The 12,979-nt window shown below is 41.6% G+C and overlaps 1 protein-coding gene and 1 pseudogene across 1 annotated transcript; both read right to left on the bottom strand.

Moving 5' to 3' along the window:
- Window positions 1-1,063: 1,063 nt before the first annotated feature.
- LOC115642268 lies at window positions 1,064-2,094 on the bottom strand (annotated as a pseudogene).
- A 6,660-nt stretch (window positions 2,095-8,754) lies between these two features.
- LOC115642267 (olfactory receptor 49-like) lies at window positions 8,755-12,979 on the bottom strand. The gene is made up of 2 exons (XM_030545721.1): window positions 12,956-12,979; window positions 8,755-9,750 (listed from the first exon to the last, which is right to left on the bottom strand). Exons 1-2 carry the CDS (start codon window positions 12,977-12,979, stop codon window positions 8,755-8,757), a joined length of 1,020 nt encoding a protein of 339 aa, XP_030401581.1.

Below are 12,979 nucleotides of genomic sequence, written 5' to 3'. Positions count from 1 at the left end.
GATCTTCCATATCACTGGTAAGTACACTTATCACCCTGCTAATTGCTATTCTGTAAGAACATTACAACATAAGACTGGCTATACTGGGTCTGACCAAAGGTCTCTCTAACCCAGTATGACAGTGGCCAATGCCAGGTGCCCCAGAGGGAAGGAACAGAACAGGGAATCATCAAATGATCCAACATCCTCTGGCAAGGAGTTCCACAGGTTGACTGTGCATTGTGTGAAGAAATACTTCCTTTTGTTTGTTTTACACCGTTGCCTATTAATTTCATTGGGTGATCCTCTAGTTGTTATGTTATGAGAAGGAGTAAATAACACTTCCTTATTTACATTCTCCACACCAGTCATGATTTTACAGACCTGAATCATATCCCTCCTTCCTTGTTTCTTTTCCTAGCTGGAAAGTATAGGCTTGCTTTCAGAAATTCCAGCCTGGACATGCATTCAGTCTGTTTGACTGCACTCCTGAAGGTCATGGGCTTGAGTCTTGCTTGATCTCATAGTGAAAGGCCATGTCTGGTTTACCCATCTGCAGAAGGGTACCTGATCCATTCAGTTTGGTCATTCAAAGGCAGGTTGACATGATGCTGGCCCCATCACTCCTCTGTGTACTGTAGCTATAGAACTGATGTGCCTTAACTGAGTCAGCCGGATGAGCCATTAGCTTGGGAGAACTTCTGATGTCAGAAACCTTCCCAGAAAAGTTTCATTGGAACAAATGTATTTTCACAGAATGGTTTGGTTTTGATGAATTGGCATTCCACAAAGAAAAAAATTAATTGAAAAATCCCTGACCAACTCTAATGTTTATCCCATACACATGTCTTGTGCTGCCCCTCTGAGCTGTAGGGTTCTTTGTCTCACTTAAATCCTCAGCGCTGGCTGCGTAGGGGGATGCATTGGTTTGATTAATGTTTGCTGGCCCTCTGCAGAGCGAGTGAATCTTATTCCGGTATTTATAATTTGGGCATTTCTTGTCACTTCAGGTAGGCTGGGATTTTCAAAGCAGCCTAAAAGATTTATGCACACTAACACCTTAGAATTAATGTGCTTAATTCTCTTAGTCTTCTTTGAAAATTCCAGCCCTAGCAACTAGGTTTTTTTCCACCAGAGAAAAGCAGCCAGGCTTCAGGAAACCCATGTTTTTGCTCACTGCATTCCAGAAGGCCGCTTTCACCTCCTTCTTTCTTATCATGTAAATCAAAGGGTTCAGCAAGGGGATGAAGATGGTATTTAGCACTGACACTGCCTTGTTGAGACTGAATGAGGAATGCACACTCAGCCTCAGGTGCATAAACAGAACAGCCCCTAGAGTATCGAGACTACAGTCAGATATGAAGCGCAGGTAGAAAATACCTTCTGGTGCCCTGTTGAGGAGGGGATGTGGAGGATGGTGGATATTATACAGATTTAGGATACCACAGTGAACATCAAGGAACTAAGAATAACTGTGATCACAGCCAGGAATCCCAGAAACTCCATGAGGTGGATATCAGTGCAAGCTATTTTTAAGATTGACCCAATGTCACAATAGAAATAGTTGATAATGTTGGAGTCGCATAAAGGCAGCTGGAAGACCAGAATAGTTTGGAAGAATATAGACATGAAGCCCCTGAACCAAGCCCCTATGGACAGCTGGAGGCAGACCTTGCTGGTCATGATTGTGGCATATAGCAAGGATTTGCATATGGCCAAATAGTGGTCAAAGGACATCAGGGCCAGGATGAAGAATTCTGTGCTGCCCAGGAAGAAATGGAAGAAAGCCTAAATGAGTCAACAGTACATGCAAATTTTTGTCTCGACTGCCACAAAGGTCTCTAGCACTTTGGGCACCATGGCGGTGGTGTACCAGATCTCAAGGAATGGGAGGTTGCTCAGGAAAAAGTACATTGCGGTGTGCAGCTTATGACAGGTCATCACGATGGTCAGCATGTATGTGAGTAAAATGATGAGAAGAACACAATGTGAAAGCTGACCAATGGGGAAACTCTGGAGAATGAACTCGTTCACTGTTGCAGTGTTGCACATCAGGTCTCTGTTTCCTTCCTCCTTCGAGCCACGACTCGCAGGGACGGTGAAAGATGCAGTCATTTGGAGGTGGGGGTTCAGTTCAGTGGTGTGTCAGGGGAAGCAAAAATTGGTTTGGACCAAATCTGACCAAATCTGACCCTTTTCGGAATTAGTGGGGAATTAAAAAAGTTATCAAAAATTTCTGTTTGGGTCAAAGAATATATTTGTCATCAGACACTACCGATGTGGCGCTCTGCTCTGTTCAATGTTGATAACAGTCGGCTGCGTGCGTGTGTTCCCCTGTGTGCTGCCCCGGCTCTGCAGATCGCTGGCACAGCAAACCATGAGAGAACCCCCAATGACAACAGACTCCGATAAGGTATGAAGGCACCAGCCAGGTTTATTGTCAAACAAAGCACAGTAATAGTTCCCTGCAGACTCTACAGGACATATTCCGAATATATGCCCCTGACAATGGACCGGCTCAGTCAGTGGTGGGACTCTCCACTGCCCCGTAGGCCAGACAAAAACACCATCCCAGGGATGCATTCTTATACACAGGTACAAACAGGTTTTGCATAATTGAACGCACTGAGGTACAGCCCTTCTATGCCTTTCTCATGGTGTACAAATAAGTCTATCTATCATACTGTCTATTCATCATATTGTTCTTTCATATTGTTTATCCATCATATCATCTATCCATCCTATTGTCCTTCTATACTGTCTTTAGACTGGGTCTGCCTGTTCCTTGCTATCTGTGTGGGATGTATTCGCACCTGGCAGTTCTGGTGCCATCTTGGCACATGTTCTTTGAGCAGTCTTCCTCTTGCCAACTTCTGTGAGCAGGGCCTGCCTCAGGCTCGCAGCCTCCTTTGCTTTATGTTAGCAATGTCTTGACCATTACTTTAGTTCAGATCTCAGGCCTCATACCAGGCCTCTGATACCAAAGGTTTATGTCTCAGGATCTCATCTTACTACAGTATTTTGTTAGATGCAAAACATTTTGGGCTAGATTCACAACACTCAAGGAAGATGTTCCTCTGACCAATATGGTGTCCGGGCTAAATGCAGTCTTGACTCCCATGTTGAACCTTTTGATTTACGTAATAAGAAACAAGAAGGTGAAGGCAGCCTTCTGGAATGCAGTGAGCAGAAAAAAAAAGTAGGGGGTTCTCTGAAGCTTGACTGCTTTTCTCTGGTGAAAAATACCTAGTTGCTAGGGCTGGATTTTTCAAAGAAGCCTAAGGGAGTAATACACCTTAATTCAAAGGCGTTAGTGTGCATAAATCTCTTAGGCTGCTTTGGAAACCTTGGCCTAGAGGAGGTGACCAGGAGATACCCAAGTTATAAATACCAGAGCAAGATTCCCTAAGTGTCCTTTAGCTCAGGGGAGAAGCACTCACCTGGGATGCAACAGACCCATGTTAAAATCTGCTTTGGAAGAGAGATTTGAACTTAAGTCTTCCTCTTCCTGAGTAACCACAGGACAATGGGGCACTGCCTGATGGGGGGTAGGGCTGTTCTTAATATTTCCTGTTGATGCTGTTCCAATTTGTATAACAAATTAAACAGCCACTGGTGCAGGGACTTGAACTTAAGTCTACAACAACCTAAGCGCTCACCTACCACGAAGGTTCAAAGCCAACTTTCGACTGCCTCTTCTTGGCCTGCTGATTGTACGGTTATAATAGGGCCCTCACCATCTCCTCCTCCCCTATTTTGAGTGTGTTGCCTAAATCCCTTTGTGAATCTGGCATGATTTATTAATGTGTTATAATTAGTAATAGTACTACTACTACAGGGAAACCATTTGGCAAACGCATATCCAGGAGGCAAATTATTTCGAGGTTGATCAAAATTGCATTTTAGGGTGAATAAACTATTTTGTCTCAAATATTTCAAGCAGGTCTCCAGACATTAGCTGGTGTCTCAGAAATACTGGAATTAGCAAAGGAGATTAGGGCTTCTGCTATAACATTTTCTCATGAATATATATATGCAATTCCCAATCACCATCTATCCATCACTCTATGTGCATCTCTCTCTCTCTCTCTCTCTCTCTCTCAAAGCTGATGAATTGTTGACCATATCGCTCTATCTACCACGGCACTAAGGACTAGATTTTCTATCACTGCAGTCAATGGGGGATGAGTAACAATTAATGCTTGTGTGGCACTCAGATCCTATGGCACTGAGAGTGATACGAGAATCTAGATTGATAAAGCGGGATCTTAGATCTATAGGGTTAATTATGTGTAGTATCTGGGTGTTTACTTCAAAAGAGATTAAATAATACTAATAAATAACTTGGCATTTCTATAACCTTTGAACACTGTATCATTTTATATACCAGTAGCCAAACTTCCACTGGCTTAAGCATGAGCTGGAATGCCTCCGACCCTCAGCCTTTCGCCGCATTGGGTACACTCTCACTTCTTTGCACGGTCTCAGAGAGACAAAGTAGCTGCTGTATCCTCAGCTTCACTGCCCTGTTAAATTGTGTTCATTCTTGATCTATCTGATCAGAGAGGCACAAAGCATCTGGGATGTATCCAGTGACTCTGACCCTGGGTTTAAATTGCAGAGGAAGGGGTGACTAACTTATTTAGCTAAAACAAGAAGTTAGGAATCGTGTGCTATATTCGCTGGTAACCTCTAGCTACTTCGGGTAAGTTTGCTCTGCAAATGAGGGATCTGATGGCAACACGCGTAGGCATACCTCTAGGAGTTCCAATCTTGGGTACCAATAGCAGTGAAACCCAGGCAGCATGGACCTCAGCGTGGGCCCTACAAGTCCACCCGGGATGCTGAGTAATGACTCACGGGACACTGCTGCTGGTACCTGAGTTAGATAGATCAAAGTTAGCGTGAATATGTCTACTGATGCTGAAATCATACCTCTGATTGCAGTGTAGACAGAGCGGAGCTCCAGTGATATGGGGCAGTTGTGAATGACCAGACTGTACCCTGTGGCTGCTGTGTATCACCAGAATGGCACAAACCAGCCAGAGACTATCGATGAGTCTATCCTCACAATCTCCAGGAAGAGCACAAAGGAATTACTCACATCAGTGATAGAACGTTCAACCTCCAGAATGAGATATCTGGGAGCCGGGGAGACAGCTTTCTCAGGAACTGGGCCATGGCTGGAGAACTTGCCTCTGGAATTGGATGGGATGCTCAGAGCCTACCAAAGATATAATCTCCACTTCTGCAGTCTGTCCGGGGCCAGCTCCAGGCACCAGCTTACCAAGCAGGTGCTTGGGGAGGCCAGTTCAAAGGGGCAGCACGTCCTGGTGTTCTGCGGAGATTCGGCGTCGGGTCCCTCATTCCCTCTCTTCCTCTTTGAGCCGCTGCTGAAATGCCTCCAAAGAAGCAGCGCGGTTGAGCTACCGCCGAAGTGCCACTGCTGGTCTTTTTTTTTTGTGTCCGCTTGGGGTGGCAGAAAAGCTGGAGCCAGCCCTGAGTCTGTCGGTAACTCGACTGAAATCAGACATTTAAGAAGCAAAACAAAGAAAACGACAACCTCTCATAAAATAGGGAAAGAAGGGACTACAGTGTGCTGTGCTCCGTTTATGAATATGTACGGCTTTTATATAGCTTCCTAGTGGTTGTGGTTCACCTGCCTATATAGGTGGGTAGATATGTAGCTTGATAGACAGACTGATGGATAGGTCAGAGAGAAAGAGAAAAATAGACAGACTGGAGGATTAAGAGAAAATTCCGTCTAGGAGAAGAAGGTGAAGAACACTGGAACTGCCCATTTGAAATATTACAGGATACAGCTTTTCCTTTGCAAAGACGTGTGTTTTCCTTGATATAAAGAAAGCCTGTTTCAGATCTAATGCTCCTAAACTACTTCCGGCAAATTTTAATCTCTGCAAAACATCCCTCTGAACTCAACAATGTTAACACCATTTCTCTGCTCACAGTAACCAGTTCAGGATGTTGCCAACACCAAGTAAAATATATAATGACATGGAGGTAATGTGCAATGTGGATTTGAATCCAACTAGTTCCAGCTAATTATTACATCTCCACAGAATGTTCTATTTTAAGCCTAATTTCTTTGCTGGCAGTATTTATTGTTGAGGAAGAAAAGTTATTTTGCATTTGCTCAACATCTTGTCTGTACGGACTCCTCTGTTAATTCTCAGAGGACAAATGAGCTAATGTTCCATATTTTAGATGCTGTCGGATATTCACAGCATGTGTCATTATGTGTTAAGCATTGCATGTCACTGAACTTGATTTTTCAACAAGCTTTTATAATAATATCCTGGCCGAGGAGGTATAGCTCACACTCATTCTAATGACTACATCAAATCCTTAGACTTTACTATTAAAAAATCTTTGTTCTTTCTCTTTCTTTCTTTCTGAACAGAAAACTAATGAGTTGTTTAAAAAAAACAACAGCAATCATACAAAAAAACCCAACTTTCCAAATATTTAAGTACAAATTCTATTCCTTGGAGCTCTCATGTAAAAATAAAAATCAAGATAATTTTTGCTTTTATATATTTATTTCTTTGGATTTATAACTTTTTAAAACTCACCTTTGTTCTAAGCACCTGTTTACATGCATTAAACATACCACTCTTAAAAGGATATCCATAGCTTGGCAGTTGTAGGTCAGACAAAGGTTATCATACGCAAACAAAAACACTTTATCATCCCTCAAATGCCCAAACTTCACCATCTTCTGCACTTCTCTAAAGCTCAGGGAAGCAACATCTTTGCATCATGTTCTTAAGATCAATAGACACGTCCTAGATTGAACCAAAAGCAATTTCAGTCACACAGATCCAGATTATCATTTCATATACAAATGAAAGGATCCAGTGACCTTTGGAGATTGATCTGGGGTTAGATTTTGAAAGTATTTAGCTGCCTAAATTTGTAGATAGCTGCCTATAGGGATTTTCAGAAGTACCAAGGCACCTAAGTCCGATTGGGAATTACGCACTTTTGAAAATCCAAATAAAGACTGATGTGGATCTTTAGATGCTAAAGTATCTTTAAAACCCTGGCCCTTTGTTCTTACTCAACACTGTGAAGGAATCTGACCCTTCATCCCTAGAGTTACTGGATCATATCTCCAGCTAGTGTCAATTGGAGTTGATCCAAGTCAGTGGGCCTGATTCCAGACAGTGTAAATTGCCCACAGTTCACCATAAGTCAATGGAGCTGAACTGAGTCACCCCAGATGATGATCTGATCCAATGAGACGTGGAATCATATCTTACTTGCTCTTTATCTTGATCTAGGAATGGGCAAGATCCTCAACCTGTGTAAACTGGCACCTCTTCATTTGCTTCACAGGAGCTGCACCAGTTTACACCGGAGAACGTTAGTGGAGAAGTGTATCCATAGTATAGGCACGCTTTGAGCATTCAGTATAGTGACATCTTAAGGGTGCTGGTAGTTCAAAAGCATCTAAGGGATTTAAGAGCAAAAATCTCCCATTGACCTTCAATGGGACTTGTGCTTCTAAATCCCCTAGGTGTTGTTTTAAATCTCCCCTAAATGAATAGCATAGCTTGATATACAAATATGAAAAGTTGGTAGCAGTTTTCACATTCATTGCTCAATTTAAACACAACTCATGATTAAGCCTATTTATATTTTTCCAAAATAAAATGGGGAAGAACTTCAGTCTCATGAAGAATGTTCAACCTTTCTGTAAAACAGGCTTCAATTCTCTAAGGTGATTTGTGTGAGAGCAATTCAGACTTCTTAACAACAGAGCAAGACTTGCTCTAAACTATGGACTAAGAGACAGGAATTTAGAAAAGCGTGAAATCTACTTAAACTACCAGACTGACAGAATATTACAGAGATAGACAGATTCTGGTTCATTTCCTGGGTATGTTTTACAGAACAGTCATTAGAAAGAATATGAGTGGAGAAAAGATTGTAATGTCAAAGAATTTAACTTAACATTGGGAGACTGATTCATGCTTTTTCATCAATTGTTGGATGCTGCTCTTATGTTCCCAGAAAGGAGAAAGAGAACTGAACCTACCATAACAAGGAGAAGTTAGATCAGACACCACAGGGCTCTTTAAGCTAGCATAAAAATGTAAAAAATTCTCCAACTCTTGGAGGGTATAAAAAAGACTGGATGACTTTCGAAAGAACATATTTTGTAACTCAAACACAAGTATTGTGCCCAGCACAGAATTACTGGGTGAAATTCTATTTTCCATCCCATAGAGATGTTCAGTGGGAAAATAATTGATTAGTTATGATGCCTACTGGGAATCAATGGTAGTTCAGTGCCTAGGCACTTCTGAAAATTCCACTAGATATACACTTGTTTTTTTGGTGCCTAAATTCTTTTGAAAATTTGGTCTTAAGTTACACAGCTACATTAAGATTCATTGGAATTTGGGCACCTAAACCTCTTAGCTCATATGAAAAGCTCAGCTTTTGTTCTTACTATCCTGAATCTTGTTAGGAAGGAAAATCGGTTTTAGAGGATTGGTGTGCTAGTCTTGGACTTTGCTCTGCTACTGTCAATGCTGCATTTGTTCTGTGGATAATTGTACATTGATCTCAAATGTTTGACAGTTCTGCACTTTCAAGAAATGCAAAATTATTTAAATTGTTTCCATGAACATTGGGATTGACTAAATGTTTATTTATGAAGAATACAGATGGAGACAGGACTATTACACAGAACTGTACTAGACATTAACAGATTGACTCATGGCTTCTCATTATCGTTTTGTTGCTTTACTTGTAGCTATCCAGAAGCATTTCACAGATTGGGGAACAACTTTTTGTTCCCCGACCCAAGGCTTCTCTCAGAGAGAGCTTCACAGTCTTGTTTCTGAGGCTGTAGATAAAGGGGTTGAGGAAAGGGTACAGTACCGTGTTCAGCAGAGCCACCCCTTTGTTGACATCCAAGGAGAAACTTCCTGAAGGCCTGGCATACAACACAATGCAGCTTCCATAGACAAGAGCCAAAGCTGTGAGATGGGAGCCACAGGTAGCAAAAGCTTTCTGTTTGCCTGTGGCTGTTGGGATTCGCAGAATAGAGAAGAAGATGCTCACATATGACAACATTATCAAGCATAATGAACTCAGCACTATAGTTGTGCTCAAAATGGAGTCTGCCCTTCTAACCCCACTGGTGTCAGTGCAGGACAGTAGGGAAAGGGGTGTGTTGTCACAGAAGAAATGGTTGATCACATTTGGCCCACAGAATCTCAGCTTTGAAATCAGGACCATCCGTACACTTATAACTATGAAACTTCCCACCCATGAAACAAAGACTAGCTGCATGCAGAGTCTCTGATTCATGATGGTGGCGTATTGCAAAGGGTGGCAGATGGCAACATAGCGATCAAAGGACATGACCACCAAAAGGGTGAACTCTGTAGCCCCAAGAGTGAAATAGAAGAAGGTCTGGGCCATGCAGCCGTGGAATGAAATGGTTCTGCTGACGGAGAGAAAGTTCAGCATCAGCTTAGGGCTTGTGACTGAGGTGAACCAGATTTCCAAGAAGGACAAATTGGCGATGAAAAAGTACATGGGAGAGTGGAGTCGGCGATCCACCCACACTATGAAAATGATGACCACATTGCCCGTCACTGTGATCAGGTAGGCAAGGAGAAGAACCAGGAAGAGGAAAATCTTCAGTTTCTCACCAAGGCTGGAAAATCCCAGAAGGATGAACTCAGACACAGCCGTTTCATTCCTTTCCTCCGTGTCTGACTTCAGGGTTGTCTGTAGAAAGAGTAAATATGAAAATAAGTGAATGGCATTTTCATGTATTCATAGATTTTAAAGCCAGATGGAACCATTGTGATCTTCAAGCCCCACTTTGTACATAATATATGACATAAATTTACCTAATAACTCCTCCATTAATCCTGTAATTTGTTGTCATAAGAACAACCATACTGGGTCAAACCAATTGTCCATCTAGCCCAGTATACTGTCTTCTGACAGTGGCTAAAGCCAGGTGCTTCATAGGGAATGAACAAAACAGGGGGCTCTTATTGGGTGATCCATACCCTGTCATTCACTCCCAGCATCTGGTCATCAGAGGTTCATACACGCAGAGCATGGGATTGCATCCCTGGCCATCTTGGTTAATAGCCCTTGATGGACCTATCCTCCAGGAACTTATCTAAAACATTTTTGAACCCAGTTACACTTTTGGCCTTCACAACATCCCCTGGCAATGAGTTCCACAGGATGACTGTGTGTTGTGTGAGGAAATACTTCCTTTCTTTGTTTTAAACTGGATGCCTATTAATTTCATCAGGTGACCCCTGGTTCTTGCATTCCATGAACAGGTAAATAGCACTTCCTTATTCACTTTTTCCACACCATTCATGACTTTCTAGACCTCTCTCATATCCCCCCATAGTCATCTCTTTTCCAAGCTGAAGAGTCTCAGTCTTTTTAATCTCTCCTCATATGGAAGCTGTTCCATACCCCTGATTATTTTGTTACCTTTCTCTATACCTTTTCCATTTCTAATACATAATATGCCCACTCCTAGAGCACTATGGGCAGTTCTGGTTACCCCATCGCAGAAAAGATCTATTTATATAGTCGCATTATGTTATTTGCAATCTTATTATCTATCCTTTTGGTAGTGATTCCCAACATTCTCTTCACTTTTTTGACTGCCGCTGCACATTGAGTAGATGTTTTCAGAGAACTATCCACAATGACTCCAAGATCTCTTTCTTGAGTGATAACTAATTTAGACTCTATAATTTTGCATGTGAAGTTGTGATTATGTTTTCTCATATACATTACTTTGCATTTGTCTACACTGAATTTCATCTGCCATTTTATTTCCCAATCACCCTGTTTTGTCAGAGCCTTTTGTAAATATTTTATGTAATCAACTTAACTATCTTATGTAATCTTGACTCGTTTGTGAACTTTGCCATCTTTGTGCAGCGGCAGTCAAAAAAGCTAACAGTGAAAAGAAGAGCATGATATCCAGGCCTCTAAGCCTCTGTGTCTCTGAGCACCCAGAAGCATATGTCATTGTTTTGCAATGTAATTCCATTATAGATTCCTATGCTGGAAGAGACCAATGAGTTCATGTAGTCTCATTGCCTGTATAACTCCTGCCATTGATCTTCCTCAACATAATTTCTTTTAACGAGATCCTATCTTTTAGGAAAAGCAGCCAAGAATCCTGTGGCAACTTATAGACTAACAGATGTTTTGGAGCATGAGCTTTCGTGGGTGAATACCCACTTCGTCGGATGCATGAGGAAAACTTGCTTTTAGGAAAACATCCCATCTTGATTTAAATATTGCCAGTGATGGAGAATCCACGATCACTCTTAGTGAGTTGTTCAAATGGTTAATTCCCCTGACTGTTAAAAAAGGGGCACCTTAGTTCCAATCTGAATTTTTTCTAGCCTTCATGTTCAGTCATTTGGTCTTGTTCTACATTTTGTCTGCTAGACCATATTCGTTCCCCATGTAGGTACTTATTGACTACGAGCAAGTTACCTTTTAAAGTTCTTTTTGTTAAGATAATTATATTGAACTCCTTCAGTCTATCACAATCAGTAATGTTTTCCAAAGCTTTAATCATTTCCCTGGTTCATCTCTGAACCCTCAGCAGTTTATCAGCATCCTTCTCCAACTGTGGGCACCAGGACTGGATACGGGATTCCAGCAGCAGTTGCACCAGCACCAAATGGAAAGGAAAAACACCTCACTTCTCCTCCTCAGTATTCCTGTTTTCACACCCAAGGATTGCATTAGACTTATTTGGCCACATCACTGATCCGGGAGCTCATGTTCGGCTGATTATTTACTGTGACCCCTGAGTCTTTTTCAGAGTGAAGTTTGCTTAAGACATCTAATAACAATATCTCAGGCAATGCAATTTTGAGTGAACATAGCCCCTTCTCCAGACTCATGGTTGACCTGTAGCAGTGCTTTTCAGGCTTTTAATGTTGGTGAATCATTAATCAAAGTAAAAGTGTTCACAATGCCATTACATTTACTATAAAGAGTAAAACTGCTATCAATGTTAACAGTGATAATCCTACTGAATACAAGTACTACATTGGATCTCAGAAACTTTGAAGGTTTTTACCACCCCAAGTTTATTCTGGAAATTTGATTTGTTTTGTGTCAGGATTGTAATAAAAAATTCAGTGCCTCCCCTCCCCTCCCTTTAATTCAGTGCCTCCCCTCCCTTTAATGCCAAGACTCCCAGAAACAACACCCATCTGTTTAGAAACACAGATCTAATCTGCTCTTGGCCATCCCATAAATCATAGGAGTTTGTCTAGTAATTTCTCCATTAATCCCACAATTTGTGGATGAAGTAGGGGATATCTTTTAGAAAGAGCTCCAAACTCAACATAAAGACTACAATTAACAGAATATCTACTATATCCCTAGGTAAATTGTCCCAATACTTAATGACTCTCACCCTTAAAAATGTGCTCCTTACTTCTTGTTTGAATTTGTTTTTCTTCAGCTGCAAATCTTTGGCTACTTTTTTCTGCTAGGCTAAAGAGTCCTTAACTGTCAGAAATCTCTTCCCCATGTAGGCACTTCTAAATCATCATCAAGTCATCTCTGAACCTTGTCTTCAATAATCTAAATAGATTGAACTTCACCACCGTATTCTATAGCTCCACCTTCCCTTCCCTCAATCCTTCCCTTTTTCCCCTTTCAACAGCAGGGACAAGGCAAACGCAGCAGCTGAAGATCACTGAAACACAACTCACGATAGACGCAAGGAGCTCATTCTTTCTAGTTTAAAAAGGGGAAGATTGCAGCCAAAGGTACAGGGGGAGCAAATGGGCCCTTCCCTCTAGCCGAGACTGGTGTCACAAGATCCATTGGCCAGAAGTTGAAGCTAGAAGAATGCGGGACTGGAAATAAAAGTATAATTTTTTAAAAGTGAGGATAATTAACTATTGAAATTACTTACCGAGGGCTGTGGTGCAGTCTCCAT

Source organism: Gopherus evgoodei, unplaced genomic scaffold (genome assembly GCF_007399415.2).
Source record: "Gopherus evgoodei ecotype Sinaloan lineage unplaced genomic scaffold, rGopEvg1_v1.p scaffold_39_arrow_ctg1, whole genome shotgun sequence".
Lineage (NCBI taxonomy): Eukaryota > Metazoa > Chordata > Testudines > Testudinidae > Gopherus > Gopherus evgoodei.
The sequence above is the reverse complement of the archived record's forward strand: the minus strand, read 5'-3'. Positions and strand labels throughout refer to the sequence as shown.